Source organism: Phyllosticta citriasiana (genome assembly GCF_038021145.1).
Source record: "Phyllosticta citriasiana strain CBS 120426 chromosome Unknown IWZ02scaffold_3, whole genome shotgun sequence".
Lineage (NCBI taxonomy): Eukaryota > Fungi > Ascomycota > Dothideomycetes > Botryosphaeriales > Phyllostictaceae > Phyllosticta > Phyllosticta citriasiana.
This window is the reverse complement of record NW_027117280.1, coordinates 166,654-187,817: the sequence shown is the minus strand read 5'-3', so window position 1 is coordinate 187,817 and position 21,164 is coordinate 166,654. Positions and strand designations below refer to the sequence as shown.

The 21,164-nt window shown below is 52.8% G+C and overlaps 7 protein-coding genes across 7 annotated transcripts; 3 read left to right on the top strand and 4 right to left on the bottom strand.

The window, feature by feature from the left end:
• Positions 1 to 3,136: 3,136 nt before the first annotated feature.
• IWZ02DRAFT_169560 (uncharacterized protein) lies at positions 3,137 to 4,792 on the bottom strand. The gene is made up of 3 exons (XM_066762180.1): positions 4,709 to 4,792; positions 3,586 to 4,655; positions 3,137 to 3,525 (listed from the first exon to the last, which is right to left on the bottom strand). The coding sequence occupies exons 1-3, from the start codon at positions 4,758 to 4,760 to the stop codon at positions 3,259 to 3,261; spliced, it is 1,389 nt and encodes a 462-aa protein (XP_066624947.1). The 5' UTR covers positions 4,761 to 4,792; the 3' UTR covers positions 3,137 to 3,258.
• Positions 4,793 to 4,891: 99 nt separating this feature from the next.
• On the bottom strand, positions 4,892 to 6,938 carry IWZ02DRAFT_443608 (large neutral amino acids transporter small subunit 2). The gene is made up of 2 exons (XM_066767037.1): positions 5,801 to 6,938; positions 4,892 to 5,754 (listed from the first exon to the last, which is right to left on the bottom strand). The coding sequence occupies exons 1-2, from the start codon at positions 6,782 to 6,784 to the stop codon at positions 4,951 to 4,953; spliced, it is 1,788 nt and encodes a 595-aa protein (XP_066624946.1). The 5' UTR covers positions 6,785 to 6,938; the 3' UTR covers positions 4,892 to 4,950.
• A 210-nt stretch (positions 6,939 to 7,148) lies between these two features.
• On the top strand, positions 7,149 to 10,250 carry IWZ02DRAFT_372584 (uncharacterized protein; the record flags this gene model as incomplete). The annotated part of the gene is made up of 2 exons (XM_066764644.1): positions 7,149 to 7,616; positions 7,674 to 10,250. 2 exons carry the CDS (start codon positions 7,149 to 7,151, stop codon positions 10,248 to 10,250), a joined length of 3,045 nt encoding a protein of 1,014 aa, XP_066624945.1.
• Positions 10,251 to 10,868: 618 nt separating this feature from the next.
• On the bottom strand, positions 10,869 to 11,880 carry IWZ02DRAFT_513848 (uncharacterized protein; the record flags this gene model as incomplete). The annotated part of the gene is made up of 5 exons (XM_066770591.1): positions 10,869 to 11,240; positions 11,274 to 11,321; positions 11,467 to 11,686; positions 11,737 to 11,781; positions 11,819 to 11,880. The coding sequence occupies 5 exons, from the start codon at positions 11,878 to 11,880 to the stop codon at positions 10,998 to 11,000; spliced, it is 618 nt and encodes a 205-aa protein (XP_066624944.1). The 3' UTR covers positions 10,869 to 10,997.
• A 2,303-nt stretch (positions 11,881 to 14,183) lies between these two features.
• On the top strand, positions 14,184 to 14,597 carry IWZ02DRAFT_430506 (uncharacterized protein; the record flags this gene model as incomplete). Its single annotated transcript, XM_066766077.1, has 1 exon — positions 14,184 to 14,597. One exon carries the CDS (start codon positions 14,184 to 14,186, stop codon positions 14,595 to 14,597), a length of 414 nt encoding a protein of 137 aa, XP_066624943.1.
• A 293-nt stretch (positions 14,598 to 14,890) lies between these two features.
• Positions 14,891 to 16,294, bottom strand: IWZ02DRAFT_513846 (uncharacterized protein; the record flags this gene model as incomplete). Its single annotated transcript, XM_066770590.1, has 2 exons — positions 14,891 to 15,444; positions 15,493 to 16,294. 2 exons carry the CDS (start codon positions 16,292 to 16,294, stop codon positions 14,906 to 14,908), a joined length of 1,341 nt encoding a protein of 446 aa, XP_066624942.1. The 3' UTR covers positions 14,891 to 14,905.
• Positions 16,295 to 17,151: 857 nt separating this feature from the next.
• Positions 17,152 to 19,128, top strand: IWZ02DRAFT_372593 (uncharacterized protein; the record flags this gene model as incomplete). Its single annotated transcript, XM_066764645.1, has 4 exons — positions 17,152 to 17,266; positions 17,315 to 18,260; positions 18,314 to 18,742; positions 18,789 to 19,128. The coding sequence occupies 4 exons, from the start codon at positions 17,152 to 17,154 to the stop codon at positions 19,126 to 19,128; spliced, it is 1,830 nt and encodes a 609-aa protein (XP_066624941.1).
• Between the last annotated feature and the right edge of the window lie 2,036 nt (positions 19,129 to 21,164).

Below are 21,164 nucleotides of genomic sequence, written 5' to 3'. Positions count from 1 at the left end.
TACTCGTCCTAGACCGCAGGTCAAGGGAGAGGCGTAGGAGCAGCGCAGGCGCACCGGCCTTACGGCGAGCAAAGAAGAGAGCTCGAGCCGACTGAATTTGGCGACTGCTACTATCTGGTCGATGAGGTCGGTGGTTTGTTGGCTTGGGTGAGGACAGGGGCGGAGAGTTTGATTCGGTTTGGATGCTTCGCTGCGGTGCTGAAGCCGTCTGTCTACCGAGGGTAGGGGTGCATTGTCGTAATAGGATGGGATTGCGTTACGGCGGCATGCGGATGTGGATGTGGTGGGTAGAGAGAGAGAGAGAGAGAGAGAGAGATAGAGAGAAAGGCTTGCCGTTTAGGCTTGAGTGTGTCCGCTGCGTATTGGAGTATTTCTGGATGATTTGGGGCTCTGGCACAGAATTGCATGCCCTTCCCTTGCCATGCTCGACCAGATGGAAGCTTGGTATGGCGTGTCCACCCAGAGGCCCTGGCGATGCGCGAGCGTGTGTTGAGACGCATCGAAGTACAGTCGCAAGACTAGGAGATGTCCACCCAGAGCTCCTAAACAACCGCAAGCGTTTGCTGGAAAACTCGACACACTGCAGCTCAACGTAGGAGATGTCCACCCAGAGCTCCTAGACGTGCAGAGACAGAAAGCCATGTCTTCCGCCAAGGACATGCCCACCCAGAGGCCCTGGTGCGCTGAGACGTGTCGAAGCACTGCTGCAAAATTAGGAGATGTCCATCCAGAGCTCCCGAGCGTGCATAATCAGATTTGGCGGCAACCAAGGCATGTCCACCCAGAGGTCCTGGCGCACTCAGACGTGTCGAAGCACTGTCGCAAAACTAGGAGATGTCCACCCAGAGCTCCCAAACTGGATTTGCAATGCCTGCCGAAAGCGAACTCATCTAGCCGGCACTAGACCGCGTAAAGTCGACAGACAGGAGAGGGACAGATAGAAGATGCGCAGAGCCAAAGCCAAAGGCAAAGGCGGCTCTACACCCCCGGAGAGTCCGCCCACCGAAACGCCAGGGTTCCGCTGCTACTGATGACAGCGATGACTTTGCGTTCGGTTGTTTGGCTGGCGACTGCTACTGCTGCTGTCGTAAGAGGGAGGGCTGCCTCGTGATCTCAAGTAATACTCGCGACGAAGTGGAGGGCTACGGTTGGTGGTTGGTAGTGAGGCGGACGGTGAGCTCGACAAGCTGCCAGAGAGAGAGGAGGATGGCGACGGCGATGAAGGGCAAGCTGATGAGCTCAAAGCCTGCGGTATGAGAGAGGCGGCGGGGGCTTGGCTGGTCATGCTGCTCTTGTCGCTGGAACTGACGACGGGGCCAGGAGGCGCCGAGCTCGCGCGTTTCGTCTGGGGCAAAATTCTGATCCGCTTGGGCTTGTCGGGTCCCTGGGCAGCGCCCTCATCGTCGTCGTTGTCATCACGGCGGCGCTTCTGGCGGCCAATCACCCAAGGACAAGGAGACGGCGGCGGGACAGAGGCAGCCCGGAGGCGAGGCGACGGGGGAGACATGGCCAGACGAGAAGGAGAGACGGCGGAGACGACGGGCGAGGTGGCGGGCGCCGGCCGCGGCAGCGAGACGGGGAGGCCTGGGACGAGACGGGGCCGCTTGGGACTGCTGGGGCGTCCGTCGTTGTCGTCATCGTCGTCGCGGCGGCGCTTGGGCGAGCCTGGTGATGCAGCAGCACGAGCGGGAGTCGAGAGAGGCGGAGGGGAATCGGCGGGGACGGACGAAGCAGAGGGCTTGTCGGGCTGCTTCATCTCCTCCTCCTGCTTCCTCTCCTCCTCCTGCTTCCTCTCCTTCGCCTCCTTCCACTCCAGCACTCACGGTGGCGTCTTGACACGGAACCACGAGGTGTTGATAGCCTCGTGGCCCGGAGAAGCAGCCCAACGACCGGGGCAGTAGATCTGCGCCCTGCGGTCGTACAGTCTCTTGAAGCGGCCCTGCTGGTTCTCTTGGTGCAGGTCATGGAGGCCGCCGTCGTTGTCCCTGCACGAGGGGTGGAACGTAAGTCGGGGACCAGGCTCCCGGCTGGGCTCGACGTGGTCCTCCATTTCCCGCACTGCGATCTCCAGATTGGCGGCCCGGAGCCTCTCCCGCTTCCACTTCCTGAGCTCTTGTGAATAGACGGGCCGCATGAGATGCCCCTTCTCCTTCCAGCCCCAGCTTGCGTGGCGCTCGACCACCTCAAGGAGGCGGTCGGCGGACTCCTTGGCCTTCTCTGCGCGCTCCTTCAGTGTCTCCAGGGGGTGGCCGCTCTCACTGGTGTGAGGCGGTGGAGGACCGGGGGCGAGGACGGCAGGAGGCTGGTCAGAAATTTTCTGAGCCGCAGGGGTGTCGGCTGCGGCAGAAGAGGAGGGCAGGGAGAGGTTGGAGAAGTATTCGTCCGTGACGCGCATTGTCTAAGCAAAGGTCAGCGAGGTTGAGGGGGCAATACGGCCTAGATTGAGTCTGGTGTCAAGTCAGATTGAACGCGACTTACGACAAGAGACAGAGGTTTGAATGGGTAAAAGAAGACGCCGAAGAAGAGAAGAAAGCTAGAGCGGCGGGCGGCTCAAAGAAGCCGGTCGTAAGCTTGCAAAAGGTTGCGAAGGTCACGGTGATGCGTCGGGGCTCGGTGTCGTGGTGTTGAAGGACGGTCGAGGGCTCGCAAAAAGATTGAGCATTGGCAGGCGGGAGGCCGAGCGCCGGGTGCCAGAGCGGCTCTAACTGGCGTGAAGTGAAGTGAAAGCTGTGATGCTTGCCTTAGTGGTGTTGACAGAGGCTCCCAAGCCCAGCGCAAACTCCCTCGTGCTGTTGATACCAACTCACACCTGTTCCAATTCTATACAAGTATCGCTCCATGGTATACACGAATTCTTCCTTCGATTGCAAAATTGGAAGAAACTCGCCAACCACATAAAATGGCTTGCAGTGGAGGCCCATTGGCACTCCACCACTTTCAACAATTTGAAAGAGGGAAACATAACCAAATATACCGCCTTCGCGAGATCTTGCAACAACGTGAGTTGGCTTTGAAGACTAGAATGGGACCAGTGAAAGATGGAAAGATACTATATAAGGGCCAAAAAGACGTCTTTTGTCGGCCTGATTTCTATAAATGGCATTGGTTCTTGATCTGGACCATTCAGTTTCGAGATTCTCCAACAGAATCTTGGATTCGAAGATGACCAGGTGTCTGGCTCCCAGCTGATGGATAAATGCCAATATGATTGACGTTTCTGCCACAGGTGTGCTGCAAGATGATCCGTCTAGAATGGCATCATCTACCTGTCCTGCGCACGACAGGAGTATGAACCTGGCTACCACCTCCATCAAAGGACTCCATAGTATCCACAAAAGGGCCCTTGTCATCTGCGGGGTTTGGCGTGCCGAAGCTGCTTTTGACGTCACCCGGTGTCGGTGCCGCGCCCGGCGAGCCTCTGCGCGAGGGAAGCGGATCGTTGCAAAAGATGGCAAGGAGCTTATCAACGACATCTCGTAGCTCGTCGACGTACTGGCCAAGCAATCGCGTCGACATATGTGTGCGCTTGACAATCAAGCTGTCAGCAGGGCCTTTGTTCCACCCATCATTTGGCAGGAAACCTACCATGGCAAATACCGCCCCACGATACGTCTGATGGTACATCAATTTGTACTCCTCGTCCCTCGCTGCATCTTCTGGCGACACCTCATCATCCTGCGGTTGCGATTCCACACCGCCAGCAACTGAAGTCCGCCGTGCCTGCACCTTGATTCCCCGCTTCCTTTGCTGAAGGCCATACATGCGCATGCCCGCCATGACAAGCCGAGATATTGTGTCCTTATTGCGCGACTCGATCGTCGGCTCCCCATCGAGATCCGCTACGCTGGCAACGCGGGATAGCGAGGATCGCTTGGCCTGGCTGTCAACACCCTCCCTCTGGCTGGCCGGGCGAATCTCAAGATTGACGCTGGGTGAGCGAGACAGAGACCGACTGCCCTTGACGACAGGTGGATCTGCAAAGCTTAAGGAACTGGAACGTTTTGGATGCGCAATGGGGAGGGCGGGCTCATTGGCACGAGAGGCGGCAGCAGCCACGCTTTCCCCACCTCTGCGCCTTGCTCTTTTCCGTCGCTCTTCGGCTTCGTCGAAGACGCTTGAGATGCTTTCGCGCTTCCGTGCTTCTAGAACCGTTTTTGCAGATGGCTGGGGTAGGAACTGGGCAGCCTCTTCTTCCTCAAACGTTGGGTATGGGGTGGGCGACAAAGGTGGCGTAGACTGCGCAGGGACTTGGTGGAGGAGATCTGACGATAGCGGCACGGCCAGGACCCTGATTTCTGGCGCGTCGGATCCATTGAAACCCGTAGAATCCTCTGATTCTGTACTTGCAAAAAACAGTATTTCTGTGACTCTTGGACCAGAGCCTCCTTTCCTACCGTCGGAGGCTTTAACCAGTATCCCTACAGGTGACTGGTGTCGAAAGTCCTGCCACCATTGACCGGTCTCCTTTGGCAACCACTTGTCAAGTAGTAGCGTATCGAACCAGTCTTGCGTTGACTGTCTTTCCGAGTAAACATTCATTGGCGGTCCAATGGCCAGACGGAGTGGTATTCTTGTCATGTTCACGGTGGCGAGGTACTTGAGCGATGTCTGCGATATGGAGAAGGCGACGGGTTGCGCGGAGGCGAGTTCGACATCTTGACTCTCTCAGGAAGTGCAGTATGCGGCTTGTGGAAGAAGCAGGACCTACTGTCGATGTGGCCTCCACCCGGAAGCTCAATGCTGCCGGTCCAGACGTCCATTACGGTTGTTGGAGTTGTTTGGGGGTGCTGAGTCTCGTCGTGGGAGACGCGTTCCTGACGCGTTTCCCGTCGCGTGACATCATTTTCTCGGCTGTCCCAAAAGGGAAATCCGACACGGGCTCCCCACGACGTCGACAACAAAAGATCTCTGCTTTGAATTCATGTATTATAGTCTATTGTTTTAGAAGAGCTATGCGTGTCTCCATTGCTGCCAGAATTTCCACCCGCTTTTTTCCCCACGCTCGCCATGGCGCCCAATTCTCCACCAGTACAACGGAACTCCAGCTAGAATAAAAGCCAACACGATCAGTGTCTGAACCGGCTCCGCGATCACGGCCCGGCTAACCAAGAACAGGCTGACGCAGCAAAATATTATCGGCGTGGTGATCCACGTCTTGTAAGGACGCTCCAAGTCTGGCTCCTTGACTCGGAGCACAATCAATCCGAGTACTGTAAAAAAGTAAAACGTGTATCCCGCAACGCCGTAGAAAGTGACTAGCGTGGAAAACTCTCCAATGATAATGTAAACGGCCGTGAGGGCCCCATTGAGGACCATCGCGTTGATGGGCGTCATAAAGAAGCCCGCGTCATCTGAAATCATCTCCACAAAGCGGTTGCTGGAACGACTCGCTCGCGAATTGAGGCGCACTGCGGAACGGTTGCGGACGCCAATCTTGCCAAAAATTTCCGGAAGATAGCCTTCCTTGCCCGCAGCGTAGACCAATCGCCCACTCGTAAATGTTGTCGCGTTGAGCGCGCCAAAGCAGCTTCCGCCAACGGCCAGAGCGAGTATCAAAGAGCCAACGGAGCCCAAGACTTGCGACCCAAAGGCGACGGCCACGGTGTTGCTTGATGCTATGGTCGACAGAGGCAGGACAAGAAAGTACGCTATGTTGGCGAGAATATAGGCAAGAATAACAAGAGCGAGCGAAGTGTGAATAACTCGTGGCAAGTCACGGGCAGGGTTGATGAATTCGCCAGTGACGTAGTTGACCTGCGTCCGTTAGCGTGCAAAGCTGTAACCAGGGTCGGTGTATTACATTATCCCAACCATCAAACGCCCAGAGCCCAGCGTACAACGCCACGGCAAGGTTGGAGATGTTGGTGTTTGTGCCCTCAAACCAACCCTTGTCTTTCCAGTCTCCGCTGTCTGGCCCCTTCCAAGACCGTCCAGTGACCGCAACTATGATTCCAGCGATGGTGATCCCAAGCAAGGCGATGAACTTGAGAAACATGAACACATCGGCGCTCCTGGTGCCCAATTTTGTCGAGACGCAATTGAGCAGTGTTACGAGTATCAGTCCGCCGAGCGCGACGCCCTTGTTCAACCAGATGCTAATCTCTGCGGCGTCCGGGCCAATGACGGCGCGCACGCAGTATTCCCCAAGAATAATGGCGATGATTGCTGCTGATCCTGGCTTCAGGACACAGACAGCGCTCCACGTAAATAAAAAGCCAGACCATTCCCCAAATATCTTGGCCAAATATACTTGCGCGCCGCCGTTGAGAGGAATCGCGCCACCGAGCTCGGCGTAGCTGGCAGCACCAGTCCATGCCAACAGACCAGCAATCAGCCATATTATGAGCGACGCCCCTGGCGACCCAGCATTGATATTAACCTGGCTGGGGGAAGAAAATATTCCAGAGCCAATTATGAGTCCGACAACCAGCGACACACCATTGAGGTATGTCAGTGATTTGAGCTTTTCCAGCGAACCGCCGTTCAGCGAAGACGATGGCTCAAAATGCGCCGCAGAGGGTGCTCCTAGCGCAGTGTATCCGCCGGCCGTGGTGGAAAGAGGGAACAAGTTCGCGGAGAAGTCGAACGTGGAGCCGCCAGAAAAGGATCGCGCTCGAGCGGGGTTCTGGTCGGACAGCGGGTCTTCATCCTCAAGGGAGAGTCGCCTTGAAGAGGGAGGGCCAGGCGACGATGACTCGGAATCCCGTCGCGAGTCCTGGTCGGAAGAAGCAAGGGAGGCTAGCTCGAGAGAGTCGCGGAGAGGCTGGCTGGCGTGGCGAGACATGACGGAGGAGCCGTGGAGGTGAGCGAAGCGGCGAGGGAGCGGAACGGACGGGCACTATCTGAAGAGCTGGCTGGGGCGAGCCATAGTCGTGCGCATCTAGTGTGCTTCGGGGGTGGATTGAGGAGGAAGAAGATTGACTTTGAATTGGCGCAGGGGATAAAGACGGTCGTCTCCAATTCCGGTCGACGCGCTGTCTCGGCCCGTATACTGCCAAGACTCGGCCCGTCGCGGGTTTCGGCATCGGGCACGGGATCGGGATACCGAGCCGCCAAATTATCTGCCGGGTCCTTGTCCGTCTCCAACGCGACAACTCGAGTTCGACCGTTTCCCAAGTCCCAATGCTTGCGCCTGACTTTCCGTTTCCATGACCGCCCTCAGCGTTCTTGCCGCACGCTCATCATGGGCTCGCCGACCCCTCGTTCAAGCACGACTCGCCCGCCTTAGGCGTGTTGCCTCGACCGGTGCCAACGACAACGAGAAGCTCGACTTTCCAGCCATAGACCGGAAATGGCGAGAGAGGTGGGAAACCTCGGGACACGCGCAGCTCCCTGATGCTGCTGAGAGAAAATACATTCTGTCCATGTTTCCATACCCGTCTGGCGCACTGCACATGGGCCACGTCCGGGTCTACACCATCTCCGATGTCCTCGCGCGATTCTGGTTGCTCTGCGGATACCAAACAATACACCCAATGGGATGGGATGCCTTTGGTCTACCGGCTGAGAATGCCGCCATTGAACGAGGCATAGATCCTGCGGAGTGGACCGTGTCGAATATTCAAAAGATGAAGGAGCAGCTACTGGCAATGAATGGTCGATGGGACTGGGACCGAGTACGTCTTTCGTCACAAACTGACAAGCATGTAGCTAATCAGGAACCCTCAATGCAGGAAATCATGACTTGTGACCCCTCGTTCTACAAGCACACCCAGCGCCTTTTTCTCCAGCTGCACTCCAAGGGACTTGCATACCAGGACGAGGCCATGGTCAATTGGGACCCCGTGGACCGCACTGTCCTCGCAAACGAACAGGTCGACTCGCAAGGAAAGTCCTGGCGCTCTGGCGCCAAAGTCGAAAAGAAACTCATGAAGCAGTGGTTTTTGCGCATCACAGCTTTCAAGGAGGCCCTCCTCGAAGACATTGACAAGGTTTTGGCAAAAGATGGGCGGTGGCCAGAGCACGTCTTGTCTATGCAAAAGAATTGGTTAGGAAGTTCAAAGGGTCAAAAACTCCACTTCAAGATGCAAACAAGTGATGGCGACGATCTCCCACCCGTCGAAATATACACCACTCGCATCGATACTTTGTTTGGCGTCCAGTACATTGCACTTTCTCTCGAGCACCCAATCGTCAGGGAAATGGCCCAAAGATTACCAGACTTGGAAAAGTTTCTCGCTAATGCGGGCTCCTATCTTGCTGATAGCAAGGCTGGGTTCCTGCTACCAGGTGTCCACGCCATCAACCCTGCCTCGGCTCTTGACAGCCCACCACGGCATGTAAAAAAACCTTTGCCCGTCTTCGTGGCTCCATACGTTCTCGGTTTCTACGGAGCCGGTGCTCTTATGGGCGTACCCGGTCATGATACTCGCGATCTTGCCTTTTGGAAGGAGAATCGAGGGGCTTCTCCAATTTTGAGAGTGGTCGAGCCCACCCGGAAAATAAGCCAAAAGGTACAGGGCAAATTATTTTACGAACCAATGGACAAAGTCTTCCCCTACAAAGGCCGACTGACTGACGCCTGCGGTCCTGTGAGTGGACTTCTGTCGGAAGAAGCTATTCCTGAGCTGGTCAAGTTGCTGCAGGCCAGTGGACAAGACGCCAAATTGCAACACAATTGGCGTCTTCGCGACTGGCTGATTAGCCGCCAACGGTATTGGGGAACCCCTATTCCAATTGTGCACTGCAAGTCTTGCGGCCCTGTGCCGGTAAAGGAGTCTGATCTTCCTGTCGAGCTTCCAAAGGTGGTCAGAAGTGAGCTTCGGAACCCTGGCAACCCCTTGGCCGACGAGAAAATGTCTGACTGGGTCAACACGCGATGTCCCCAGTGCAATGGGCCGGCAAAGCGTGAGACGGACACGATGGATACTTTTATGGATTCTTCGTGGTACTTTTTCCGCTTCGCAGACCCCCACAACGAAAAGGAGCTTGTTGATCGCAAAAAGGCAGACGATTTCTTGCCTGTCGACTTCTACATCGGCGGTGTCGAGCATGCAATCTTGCACCTCCTCTATGCCCGCTTCATCTGCAAGTTTTTGCACAGCGTTGGACAGTGGGGCGGTGGTGGGAGCGAGAATGCCGGAGAGCCTTTCAAGAGACTTATCACACAAGGCATGGTTCATGGCAGGACGTGGAAAGACCCCTCAACTGGACGTTATCTAAAGCCCGACGAAGTACATGAAATAGTCCATGGCAATGACATGGCTGTGACCGATAAGATGCCCCTCCAGACTTACGAGAAAATGTCAAAGAGCAAGCACAATGGTGTTGACCCGCTCCAGACCATCTCCGTGTGGGGCGCCGATGCCACTCGTGCCCACATACTGTTCCAGGCTCCCGTCAGCGAAGTATTAAAATGGGACGACGAGAAGATTGTCGGCATTCAGCGCTGGTTCAAGCGCATTTGGAAGGTCACCAAGGCTGCAACCGAGCTACTCCCCTTTGTGCCGCCCACTCGAATGGATCCGGGTGATCACACGAAGGCTGAAGACATATTCCTCGAGACACAACAGACCATCAAAAAGGTCACCAAGTCGCTCGAGTCGACGCTCTCACTCAACACTGTTATTTCCGACTTGACCAAATTCACAAACAGTCTGCACGACGAAGACCCCGCGGACTATATGGCCAACTACCACCTTGTCGGCGAGCCCAACTTCCGAAACTCAAAAGGCAGAATGCTTGGACTCGACTACTTCCAACGATACTACCAAGCAGTCCAATCCCTACTGATCATGGTCGCGCCCATCGCCCCCGCCTTTGCTGAAGAGTGCTACGAGCAGCTCGTCAAGTCGCCAGTGTACTCAATCTTCAATAAGCTCGGCCAGCGGGGAACCTTCCCACACACCATCTTCGCCGAGAGCTTCCCCAGCTACAGCGACGAGCTCATCGCCCACCTTTCGAATCGAGGAATGCCGATTGTCGTCGTGGTCGACAAAAAGGTACACTTGTCGACGCGCATTCCGCGGCCTGACGTTGCCATCTTGGCAAGCAAGTCCAAGGGCCGGGGCGACGGTCTCAAAAAGTACTGCATCCAGGAGTTACTGAAGACCGCAGAGGGGCAGAGCCTCATTGGGAATGGCGGGAGGTTTGACATCACCAATCCTAGTGTTGTGCGTGATGTAGTGATTTCCGGCTTCGGTCTCAAAGGACAACGGCTAGTTGTGATGAGGCCGCAAAGCACTAGGATCGGCAGAGATATGTATGTCAAGGCGAATGTTGAAGGGACAGGAGACTTGAAAAATGAGTAGAAGGACGAATCCAAATAGAGCGGTGACGATCTGCTGCAACTCGCGATCGGCTGGTAAAATCACCTTGTGCATGCCGGAACCACGCACGCCATTACCACTGCGGACATCTTTGGCGACGTGATTAGACTTCAACTTTCCGCTATCTCGAGGTTGTACTTTACTGTAATCACGTTTCAGTGGCACATTTCTACGCATTTCGGCAGGATAAGCGACCACGAAGGGCAGCTGGAAAGCGTTGGGGATGGAGTTGAGACAAGTGATGGGCTTTGTAAGGGTTCTCGAGCAGTAGCTTTGCGCCAGGAGCATGGATTGCATGTCTCAATTCTAGAACTCTCTTCCTCTGCGTCGCTATGTGCGAGCAGTGAGGGAAGACGAAAAGCCAGTGGTGGGTCGAAGAGTGGTTTTTTCTCTAGTGAATGGGAACACTTACGAGCCGGATGGCCGTGCCGTGGACACAGACGCCACAAAATATTGCGTCGAATCAACATTTTTACTCTTCCGCAGCCTCCCGCGCTGAATCATTGCTCTTGAATCCCCTGTACCTTTTTGCACAGTGCTGGTGCTGCTCTGCCCGATTATATCTGGCCATGATGGTAGACCTGCGAAGTCCGATAAGTGCCGACTCCATTCGAATAAACTAATCAATCTTCTGTCTGAAACTGAATTGTGGCCGTTCCCATCTGCCGTTTTGTGGTGTCGTGTATCACTGCAACTGTCAAAATCCCCAAGTCCGAACTGATGTTGACTTCAATGTTGTAGTGCAGGAGTGTCACCTCCATACCCAATTTTTGACTGTTTTTTGCTGCGCGCCGTGGCCAATTCATTGTTCTTGAATTTGATTTCAATGCTTGCGGCGAGCTCTACAGTAAGTGGGTACTCGAATTGGGGAGCTTTAAAGATCTCAACTTCGTCGAAATCGAGGGCCTCTCCTTGCTTAACCTCTCGCTGGACCAACTTGGTCAAAGTTTTGCCTGGCGGCACTGGTCCACCCTACAAAATCAAGTGTCAGTACTCGTGACACACCTTGCAGCCAGTCGACGTTGACTGCCCTTCTTGATCAACCACCGCATCCTGTCATATGCCATTTTTGTGGAACTGAAAGTGCTGTACCAGGCAGAAGTTTCCTTGTCTTTTCCCTCCCTGAAACGCTTACTGATACTGTAACCATAGTGAAAATGGGAGACTCTGAGGGTCGGCTGCAGTCCCGGGGTCAGACCGCGGATTGGCAGTTTGGAGGGCATGACAGCTTCAGCTGTGGCTCTTTTGTCTCGCAGAATTCTCTCATGTGAGCATCCAAAAACTCATTTTCTCCAAAGCCACCGACGAGGAATGTATGAGGAACCTGGCGCCTGTTCTTTCTCGCACGATCAATTTGGGTCTGTACGAGCTCCAGAATCTTCTTGACGATGGGCTTGAAAAACTGTTCCACAACATTCCTATAGTTTGTTTACCAATTCTGTGTGTTAGGAATTGAAATTAGACTCACTTGGGGACTTTGACCGTACGGTCGTCATGGTCGTAGATTTCGGTGCTGGTATGGTACCATGTCTACGTGGCACACGTCGTACACCCCTTTTTCTTCGTCATATTCGGAGCCGAAATCATATTTCGCCGTCTCTAAGGAGCCCATTATTCTCGAATGACAGCCTTTGCGGGATGTCAGAATTTGCGTACATTTTCTTCCGAACTGCCGTGTCACCCATTAATCAAAGTTCCGGTCGACGAATGAAGCACCGAATTGGCCGCCGTCGCGCTGACAACCCCCATCGAATTCAGGCGGATTGAAATTTTTAATTATGTATGTGATGACATCAACGGTTCCTCCGCCACAGTCACATTATATGAAGGTTTCGCCCTCTCTGATAGGGTCTACAGTACTTTGGCTTGTTGGACCTGGTCGCGCACTGAAACCTGCGGCCAACGCGGCTTGTTTCGTTTCGTACTTAGCACCATCATTCCATACAGCGGGTACATTCATTACGATATTGACGGGTAGAGACCGAACCCTGTGCGACTGAACTTTTGGGACAGGTAGTCTTTGACGAACACCCAGATATGTGCTATAAAATCCTGACATGTTTGCCTGGCGGAGCGGTCTTGAGGAAGCTGCAGGATTCCACTGCATTCCGTGAACGATGAAACATTATAGCTATGAGTGGCGTCTGTGTCTCTGCCGACCCAAAGCTTGAACCATGTATAGGACTTTCATTGATGATTAATTCTGAAGCCCCATCTCGTGGCGCTTAGTTCGGGATTCTCTTCTTTGTATGTGATTCTTAAAGGCACTTTGCACATGCCGGAGCCTTTTGACCAGCTGGAAATGATCTCACTGTCTTGAACGGTACTGACAACGGTGTCGTGCGCAATACTTGTCGTTATGACAGTTAATATCTGACTTGTGATCTGTGATGAAGCAAACTGGTGCATGTTGTCCTGAAATCCAGACCGAGAATAATATGCGGCGGATTCTCCATCTTCATTACCTTCAATCTAAACAGTTATTGGGTACGTAAAGCCCCAGATTTTGCAGATTCCCTTGTCATTCACTGCAAGCGCCTGGTGGTCGATTTCAAAGGGCTGCAGCTAGGTATGACTCTTCCTGCTTAGGAAGGCGAGCTTAATCAAGCTGAATGTCTCCGACCGACTGGAAACACTGCGTCGGTTCAATGACAAAGTTCTGCAACTTGATCAGCAACCCTGTACGATTCCACCTTGCTTGATAGGCACTCCCTACTGCTATTCCGGATGGCGGGTCTGATGATCCGAACATCCATTCCAGTTCGCCAACAGCACCTTTTCGACTCTCTGCTTCTTTCGCAATCATCTGCAACTTAATTGCTGGATCTAAAGCAATGTTTTTCCAAACATTCCAAACATGGCAAAACGAGGCCGACTACGAAAAGGTCCATCCGCGCAACAATCACAGCCGGAGCATATGATTCCCTTCGAGAGCGATCTGCCGAGGAAAAGGACTCGATCATTGACGCAGAACACATCATTTGAAGCTGCAAGTAGATCTAGAGAGGTCAGCAAAATCGATCAATCGAATGGCTCTGGAACCAATCCAGTCGCAGCCAACGACTCGCACCGGAGGGTTCGAAAGAGAAAGCTCATGCCAGACGAGGACAAAAAGGCCAAGCTACTTCGACTCTTCGACAGCATCAAAGAGAAGCGAGCCCAGGAGACAAAGGACCTGCGCAAAATTGTTCAACATGCAATTCAATCAATGGAGGACTCAATCCAAGAGGAAGAAGTGCTGGAATCTTCCCTCGAGAAGAAGGACAGAATGATCCGGAACCAAGAGGAGCTCCAACAGGAGGCTTGCGCCAATGTTCTTAAATGCGAAAACTCTAGATGGAACCCGGAACCAGATTAGGATATCAGGTTCGCAGTCCAGGATTTGCAAAAGTCTATCAGAGACTGGGCAAGAAGATACGCCGTCCAATCTATTGTTCCATTATGTTATCAGCTATCCTCGGAACACTTTGTTCGAGAGATTAATAGGAGCGCAAATTTTGAACACACAGAGTGTACTGATGACCTGGATCGACCATTTTTATTCCTGGCTGCCTCGCTCTCTGAGGACATTCGGTGGAACATTTTGAGCAATCTTTATTTCCATTTCGAAGCACCTGCACTTTTGAAGGGGGTCAATGACATGCTTTCTTTCGCAAGCAAATCGAGGCGAATCTTTGAAGACCTGGTAAAAGGTTACTTGTCGGACTGAATTTGGACGTATTAATTACTGAATTGTAACGTAGTGGATCCTCAAAAAGCGAACTGGGTGAGGAAACCATTTTCCGCCATGAATTCCCTGCGGCCGAGACTCCGATTACGAAGCGTGCCCGGTTGGAAGAGCCACTGTGTCCTGAGTCTATCAGCAAGCACGATTTGATGTAGAACCACGGGGAAATCCGGAAAGAAATCGTTCAGATGAAGAAAAAATTGAATGAAATTCTTTGGCGGGCCGGAAACGTTCACTTCTGTCTTCTAACGCACCAAGCGTCTTTCACGTGGATTGGTGCTCAGCTGCTGCTTGGAAAGAAGTATCTGCAGCGAAACAAACAGATGGTGCCGGACAGGTCTCAGGAAGGTGACTCATTGGAAGGCAACGAGGTCCGAATCGTCGTCGGTACAAATCTCCTCGCCTGGGGTGATACTGCAGGAGACGCATATAGCAAGTGGCGTGTGGTCGTCCCGGCTTCAGTCTTCCTCAAGGTCGACAGGGATAGCCTGCAGGAGTCTAGAGACACAGAAGAAAAAGTCGGCTTTGTTGTTGATGGAACCAGTCAAGGGAACGAGGACTGTAAGGATTTCGACTATACAGACGGTTCCAGGTCCTTCTGAAAGCATTGGATGCTTATATTGGGTCTTGAAAGGTTAAAGCATACTGCGCGAGAGGTATTAAAGCACTGTCGGAACGCCGATTTTCCAAAGACCTTGCAACTTCGTCTTTGTGTTTTCAAACATGAAACACAACAAACCTGATAGTAGGCCATGTCACTGACGCAATTTCCTCCTGCATTTAATAATCCAGTCCGCATCTCATGTTTTCATTCAATCTGTGTAGTTGCCTCCTTTTCACGCCTAGTTAGACCTTTATTTTCTTCTGTCCTAAATCAGCGCTGCACCCAAGTATCGGGTGTTAAACATGCCTAGCTCCAGTAGTTTTGCAGATAGACACGCGAAGGAGCAATGAGTCGTCGTCTTGAGAAGTCGTTTCCAAAAGCATCGCCACGAGCCATCAGTCCCGTGCCGACCACCATCTGGATCTTTTCCCCGTTCCAGGTCTCATCCTTCTGATCCAAGACATCGTTGATTTGATCGGCCTGTAGAGCAGAGTCTTTGGCTTTGAACGATTTGCCAGCGACTGTCTGCGGTTGCATCCACTCAAACAAAGTTCTGTGGGTCATCAACCGCAAGTGGAGATTACCAGCTCGATGAAGGACCTGGCCAAGAGCTTGGTTCATTTCCAGACTCTCACTGTCGTCCATCTCTCTTGGAATCCATAGTGGAGGAGGCCCATCGAGGAATTGTCGCAGGTAATTGTAGATTGATTTCAAGCCATCCTTGGAAACTGACCTGGGACAAAGAAATTCATCTGGTGCGGCGCGGTTAGTATGAGGACAGCTCGACTCAGGAAAATTGTGCCTCAGGATGTTGACTCTGAATGTCACAGCGTTGACGACGTCGTCTGCCATTCCTATCAGATCCTGACTGTTTGTAGCCGAAAGAGGCTTACCCGACAACATCTCCTCGAACATCTTCTTTGCCATCACTCTGAACGTAAACTCTCCCTTCATGTTGCTTGGGTCACGCCAATGGAAGAACGGGTCTTCGAAAATCGCCCGCAGAATGAAGTCTGAGAGCAGCGCGGCGAAGACAAGAAATGGATTTTCCATCTCCTTCAACGACTGGAAATCTTTGATGCTGGTGATTCGCAGCACCTGGCGAAAGAACGCCTGCTGTTTGTAAAATTCGTCCTTTGGTTGCTTCCAAGGAAAGAGTTTTTCAAACGAATCGACGCTGTACTTGCGGGCCCACGTCCGTATGGACGACTGCAGATCTTTCACCGCAAATGCAATCGACTGATCGCCCTCGGGCATCCACTTGGAGTCCTCGCATTTCAAAGATCTTTCGTGAAACAGCTGGAGCTCTGTGACACACTCATCCATTTCTCGCTCTTTGTCCACCAGCTTTTGCTCGAGCTCTTCCTTCTCCTGAGACCATTGAGCGGCGATTTCTTCAAATTTTGGTCGTTGGCCTCTCTGGAGCGCGAGGACTTCTTCAATTCCAGTATTTTGGCGTTCGACTTCGCTTTTCAAGAGACCGACGAGTTGAAAGAGGTCTCTGTCATCTTCCGGAAGAGTACTGAGGCTCGTATTGCTCGTTGGTGATTGGCACGACTCTTCATCCTCCGACCCTCCTTGTCCAACACTGTGAGACTTCTTCATCTCCGACGTTGATTTGGCACGTTTTGCAGGATTGAACTGTTCGCCGGTCTGTTCTGACCTTTTGTGCTTGGCAGAGCGTGATTTTGCCATTTTCTTCGACGGCTGGGGAGTGAAAGAACTGCCTCAGTACTCTACGAGAGCAAGAATGAAAAGAACTCCGGAAGCCTAAATCTCACAGTCCTCCATGATGACTTTAAACTCACCAGCGTCCCTCCCTCAGACTCTATCGTGCCCGGCGACAAGACAGTTGGCATGTCCTTACTGCTTCTGGTGGCTCCCGGGTTCCGTCACGCGGTTGTTGGCAGTCCATTGCCGACTCGTCTTGGTTTGGCAGAGAAACGGCTGACAAAAGAGTTAAAATTACGAGCTTGCTCATCAACTGGGTCTAATAGCACACAAACAGACATCAATCGAAGCCTTATCTGGAAGTCGGACCAATCAGCACCCGTAAATCAATGACCGTAAGCTTTCTGCCCCGCTTCTTCCTTCAGTCGCTGTTGTTTTGTTCTGTGTCGTTTGTTCAACACCGGACTCAACAGCCATCCCATCGTGAGTCTTTCGTTGCCTTCGGCCATAAAGGTGGGCCAAAAAGCGCCCATTTCTGTGTGGACTGTTCTTTCTTTTCATGCGAGGCAGATTATCACTTTTCGGCGGCTTCCTTGCACCTCGAATATGTCTTTGGCCGGGTCTTCTCAAGTCATCAGAATTTAACTCGGAGCTCGATGCACATCGCCAAACACCAACAACACGCGTTGACATGCCAATTTCACATGCTACACGTTCTGTTCCCGTGGAATCCCGCGGGCGCAAACGGCGGAAGCGATGGTTCGCGCTGTCTGAATCCAGCCCCTCTGCTGCAAGACATATAGTTCATCCAAATCAACCGACACTGAAGACCGCATCACTTGGAGAGCGACAATCCAAGCTTGATAAGTCTTTTTTGCAGAATGCGCGTTTCCGTTACCCCTGATTCGGGCTCGTCTGAGCCTCGTGCAAGGTCTGCAACGACTGAAGTTGCCCACAAAATTGTCCTTGGCCTTGATTTCGGCACGACTTTCACTGGTGTGCATGGCTTGAGGCGCTTTACCCAGTGTACTGACACATAGCCAGGTTTAGCGTATGGTACGACTGCGGGGACGTCGCAGGATGTTGAAATTATCACGAATTGGCCGGGCGCCTCGCTCGCCTCGCAAAAAGTCCCCTCGCGGATTGCTTACGAAGAGGAAAACATGAGGCTGAGCTCCGACAAATGGGGATACCAAGTGACTGGGCGAATGGCTTCCTACTCTTGGTTCAAGCTCCTGCTCGACTCCAATGTCGACCGCACAAAGTTTGACGATGTGTCTCTTCTCATGGCATACGGGGGAATTCTCCAGTTGCCAGATTGGCGCTCTCCCCGCGATGTCGTCGAGGACTACCTGGGCTACGTGTGCGAGTTTGCGACCGATTTTCTCGCAAAAAGATTCACCGAAGAGAACTTTCGAACGATACCCGTTGAGGTTTGGATTACAGTGCCGGCCATTTGGAGCGACGCGGCGAAAGACCAGACAAGGGCGGCAGCCATGGCCGCGGGATTCGGATCTCGCCCTGGCGACACCGTCAAGATGATTACTGAGCCGGAAGCTGCTGCCATTGACGTTCTCCGAATGATGCGGAACTCTGTCCATCCAATAGCCCAAGGCGAAACCTTCATGGTTTGCGACTGTGGAGGGGGCACCGTCGACCTCACTACCTACGTTGTGCAGTATTGCAAGCCCGAATTCAAGTTCCAAGAGGTCTGCGCTGGCGAAGGAGGCAAATGCGGCGGTTCTTTTGTTGACCAGAAGTTTGATGAATGGATGTCGAAAACGTTTGGCAAGAAATACACTGAACTCAGTGCAAAGCATCGAGGCCCTGGCTCGGCCATGATGGAATCTTTTGAGCGTGCCAAGCAGCGTTTTGAACCGAAGTTGCTTGAGAGGGAGAACTCCGAGATGGTCGAAATTGAACATGTCAACATGGACGTGGAAAACTCCGACTTTTACGATCGCAGGGAGAGCACGGTGTCGTTTCCTTGGTAAGTGGATTGGGCTCCCCGTCATCATTGCATTCCTTGCTTACTGCTCACAGGAAGGTAATGCAGTCGTTCTTTGATCCTGTTGTTGGCAGGATCCTGGAACTTGTCAAGAAGCAAGTACGCGAGACAAACAAGAGAAGCGGGCTGAAGGTCAATCACATCGTCCTCGTTGGGGGTTTCGGCGACAGTCGCTACGTCAGCCGGCGATTGAAGTACTGGTGCCAGTCCCAGGACCCCAAAATCAAACTACTTTGTCCCCCAAACTGCCAGGGGGCCATCATGAAGGGGGCAGTCATCCGCGGCCTCGAAGGTCTGAAGCCAAATGTTAGAATATCACGTCAACACTATGGCTTCGGCATCAGTCTTCCATTCAGGGATGGCAAAGACCGACCGGAAGACATGTGGATAGGAAGTTTTGACCGCCAGAGAATGGCGTACAACCGAATGTGTTGGGCATTGAAAAAGGCAAGCCAAAATCAACAGTGATGTCGTCGAAGCTGAGCATTGGCAGGGACAGAAGGTTCCGAGCGATTTCACGACGACGCAGAGTATCCAGCGGGAAATCTTGCCAAATGAAATCCGCGACCACGATTCCTTGGACATATTCACGTGTAGTGCTGATCATGCACCAGACTTTGAGTATTCGAAAGGTATGAAGCTGGTCGGAACTATTCAGATGACCTTCACAGAAGAGGATATGCAGAATGCTCGGTCGTGGTTCAACCACAAGTTGGGAAAGTGGGTCAAAGTTCTGTACTACGATATTCATGTCAACATGAGTGCCGACGAGGGATTCTTGACCGTGAAGGTCATGAACGACAAGAGAGAGATGGGGAATGCGGTGATCGAATTCTACCAAGAGGGTTGAGGGGTTTGGTGAGAGTGGGAGATGCTTACTCAAAATGAATTTCATTTCTCAAGTCCAGGGTTTTGAGCGTCAACTCTTGTCCAGTCTGGGTCAGTCAGTCTCTACAGAATAATGGTCCGTACAACTGCATCTTTCCACACCACAACCCGAGCTGGTGAAGCATAACTTAGACAGACACAACAGCCCCGGAGTCAAGCTTCGCACAGACGGCACTTGTCTCCAGTTCAATGGCGAAATGCTCAAATGCCGCATTCAGACGCCAGAGACGCCAGTGTTGTCGACAGGGTAGCCATTGAACAATGAGCGGGCCGCCGCGCCCGTATCGCTTGCACTCCCTTGCTTGTTGTCGCCAATCCTTGCCGTTCCACTTGACGTTCTCCCTTGCTGCGCGTATGTGTGTGCAGCGCCTTGATTTTCTTGTGCTACGCAGACTTTTTGCGGAGTGAGACAACCATGAGATCGAATGATCTCGGGCCCAGCTGTTCGAGCTGTTCCCCTGCTATACTATGCTAGATCCACAGATGGATTCTGCGCTTGTTTGGCGTGGTCCCCGTCGCTTTGAGCGAACAGCGAACCAGCCCAATGCAGCGACCTGCATTAGCTTCTGGGCGTGGCTCTGCAACAAGGCGATATCAGGGGGGCCACAGATTGTGAGCGTTATGCCGTTCCCACGCTGCGAAGTGAAAACCGTGAGTATCCGTTGGATGCAGACCTGCAGATTGAATCCAAGCGCGGCAGCTCATCGATGGACCGACATGGGCCTCTACCCACATATTCTGGGGAATCTGGTGCTCTTCTCGCGGCTCTGCAATGCGGGCTAAAGAATGCATTTGGTGATTTGGCGTCGCGTTCAGCTCCATTTGAAGTACCGCGAATCAAAAATAACTACTTTCCATCGGGTGCCCTCTGATCAGCTCGCTTCTCTCAGCTCAAAAGAAAAGCTTCGTTGTGACGCCACGCTTCGCTGGAGGGGGTGTGCATTCAAGCGCTAGACCTTCTTCCGGTCCCTAGTCACAAAGAGAGGGGAGCTCTGCGGTGAGGAGATGGAAGATGCAACAAGATCTGCCTCGGGATCCATCTTAGGGGGAACATGATGTCAATAGGAAAGGCGATGAAGCAATTGCCAGCAGCGTCGCAGCAAGTCATGAAGAACGTCGTGGCTTAGGCGGACGCGCTTGTACCAACCACGCCCAGCTCCAGCTGCACACCTGGATCGGTAGCCGGACGCTCTGGATCCAAATAGACGCTTGCGCCAACGACAATTGGAGTACTCTCTTGATGGTTTCCTTCAGAATCTCCATACCTGACCAGGCCGGTGCTGAGAATGATCTGGAAAAGCTTTCCATCGTGGGATTTGTGCTCGTTGTGCAAACACTGGGCAATCGCGGCATTTTCAAAGCTCGACTGGAACAACAACGGTCGTCCAATGTAGAATGATGGTAGCGCTCACATCATTTTACAGTTCTGGGTCAGCAGGAGATCGTGGATTTACCCAGCCATCACCATCTGCTCGTAGAGACGCTCGTTACAGTGCGACCTTTCTTCTCGTGGCCTTGCAAGCATTCGGAAAGTTTTGGCATATGATCCACGGAGGAACACTGCCGCAAGGTTCCGCCATAGAGTATATATTCGAGTTGGTAAGACTCCTTTCGGGCACATCGGAGCATGTTCGTGGATGGCTTGTGTCGTCGCCTGTTGGTTTGGATCTGGGAAAACGCCTGCTCTTGAAGCTCTTTTGCAGATGATTGACAGAGGTTCGGATGTTGTTGTCGTCGTCGGGGGCCATCGGTCGTCGTCGCTGCCACGGAATATGAAGTTGCGCAATTCTTCGACTTGTTGCGTCGAGCGGCCACTCTCGAAGGTTCATTGCGCAGTATTGCCCTCCAAATTCTTTTTGGAATAATTCACTTCCTGCTTCTTTCTCCAGATCTCTTGTTTGCCTTCTCCAGCTCGCTCCTGAGACTGACCAACACGGGTTGTCCGGATGGCGGCGCAGAGCCACATCTGCGATATTCAACGGGTTAGAACTATCCGGC

Bases quoted from the DNA above. Each gene is read 5' to 3' on its own strand.
- IWZ02DRAFT_443608 (XM_066767037.1), bottom strand. From the start codon at position 6,784: ATGTCTCGCCACGCCAGCCAGCCTCTCCGCGACTCTCTCGAGCTAGCC. The intron at 5,755-5,800 runs GTAATACACCGA...TAACGGACGCAG, and splicing joins CGTTTGATGGTTGGGATAAT to GTCAACTACGTCACTGGCGA.
- IWZ02DRAFT_169560 (XM_066762180.1), bottom strand. From the start codon at position 4,760: ATGGACGTCTGGACCGGCAGCATTGAGCTTCCGGGTGGAGGCCACATC. The intron at 4,656-4,708 runs GTAGGTCCTGCT...GAGAGAGTCAAG, and splicing joins GGGTGGAGGCCACATCGACA to ATGTCGAACTCGCCTCCGCG. The intron at 3,526-3,585 runs GTAGGTTTCCTG...TTGATTGTCAAG, and splicing joins GTGGGGCGGTATTTGCCATG to CGCACACATATGTCGACGCG.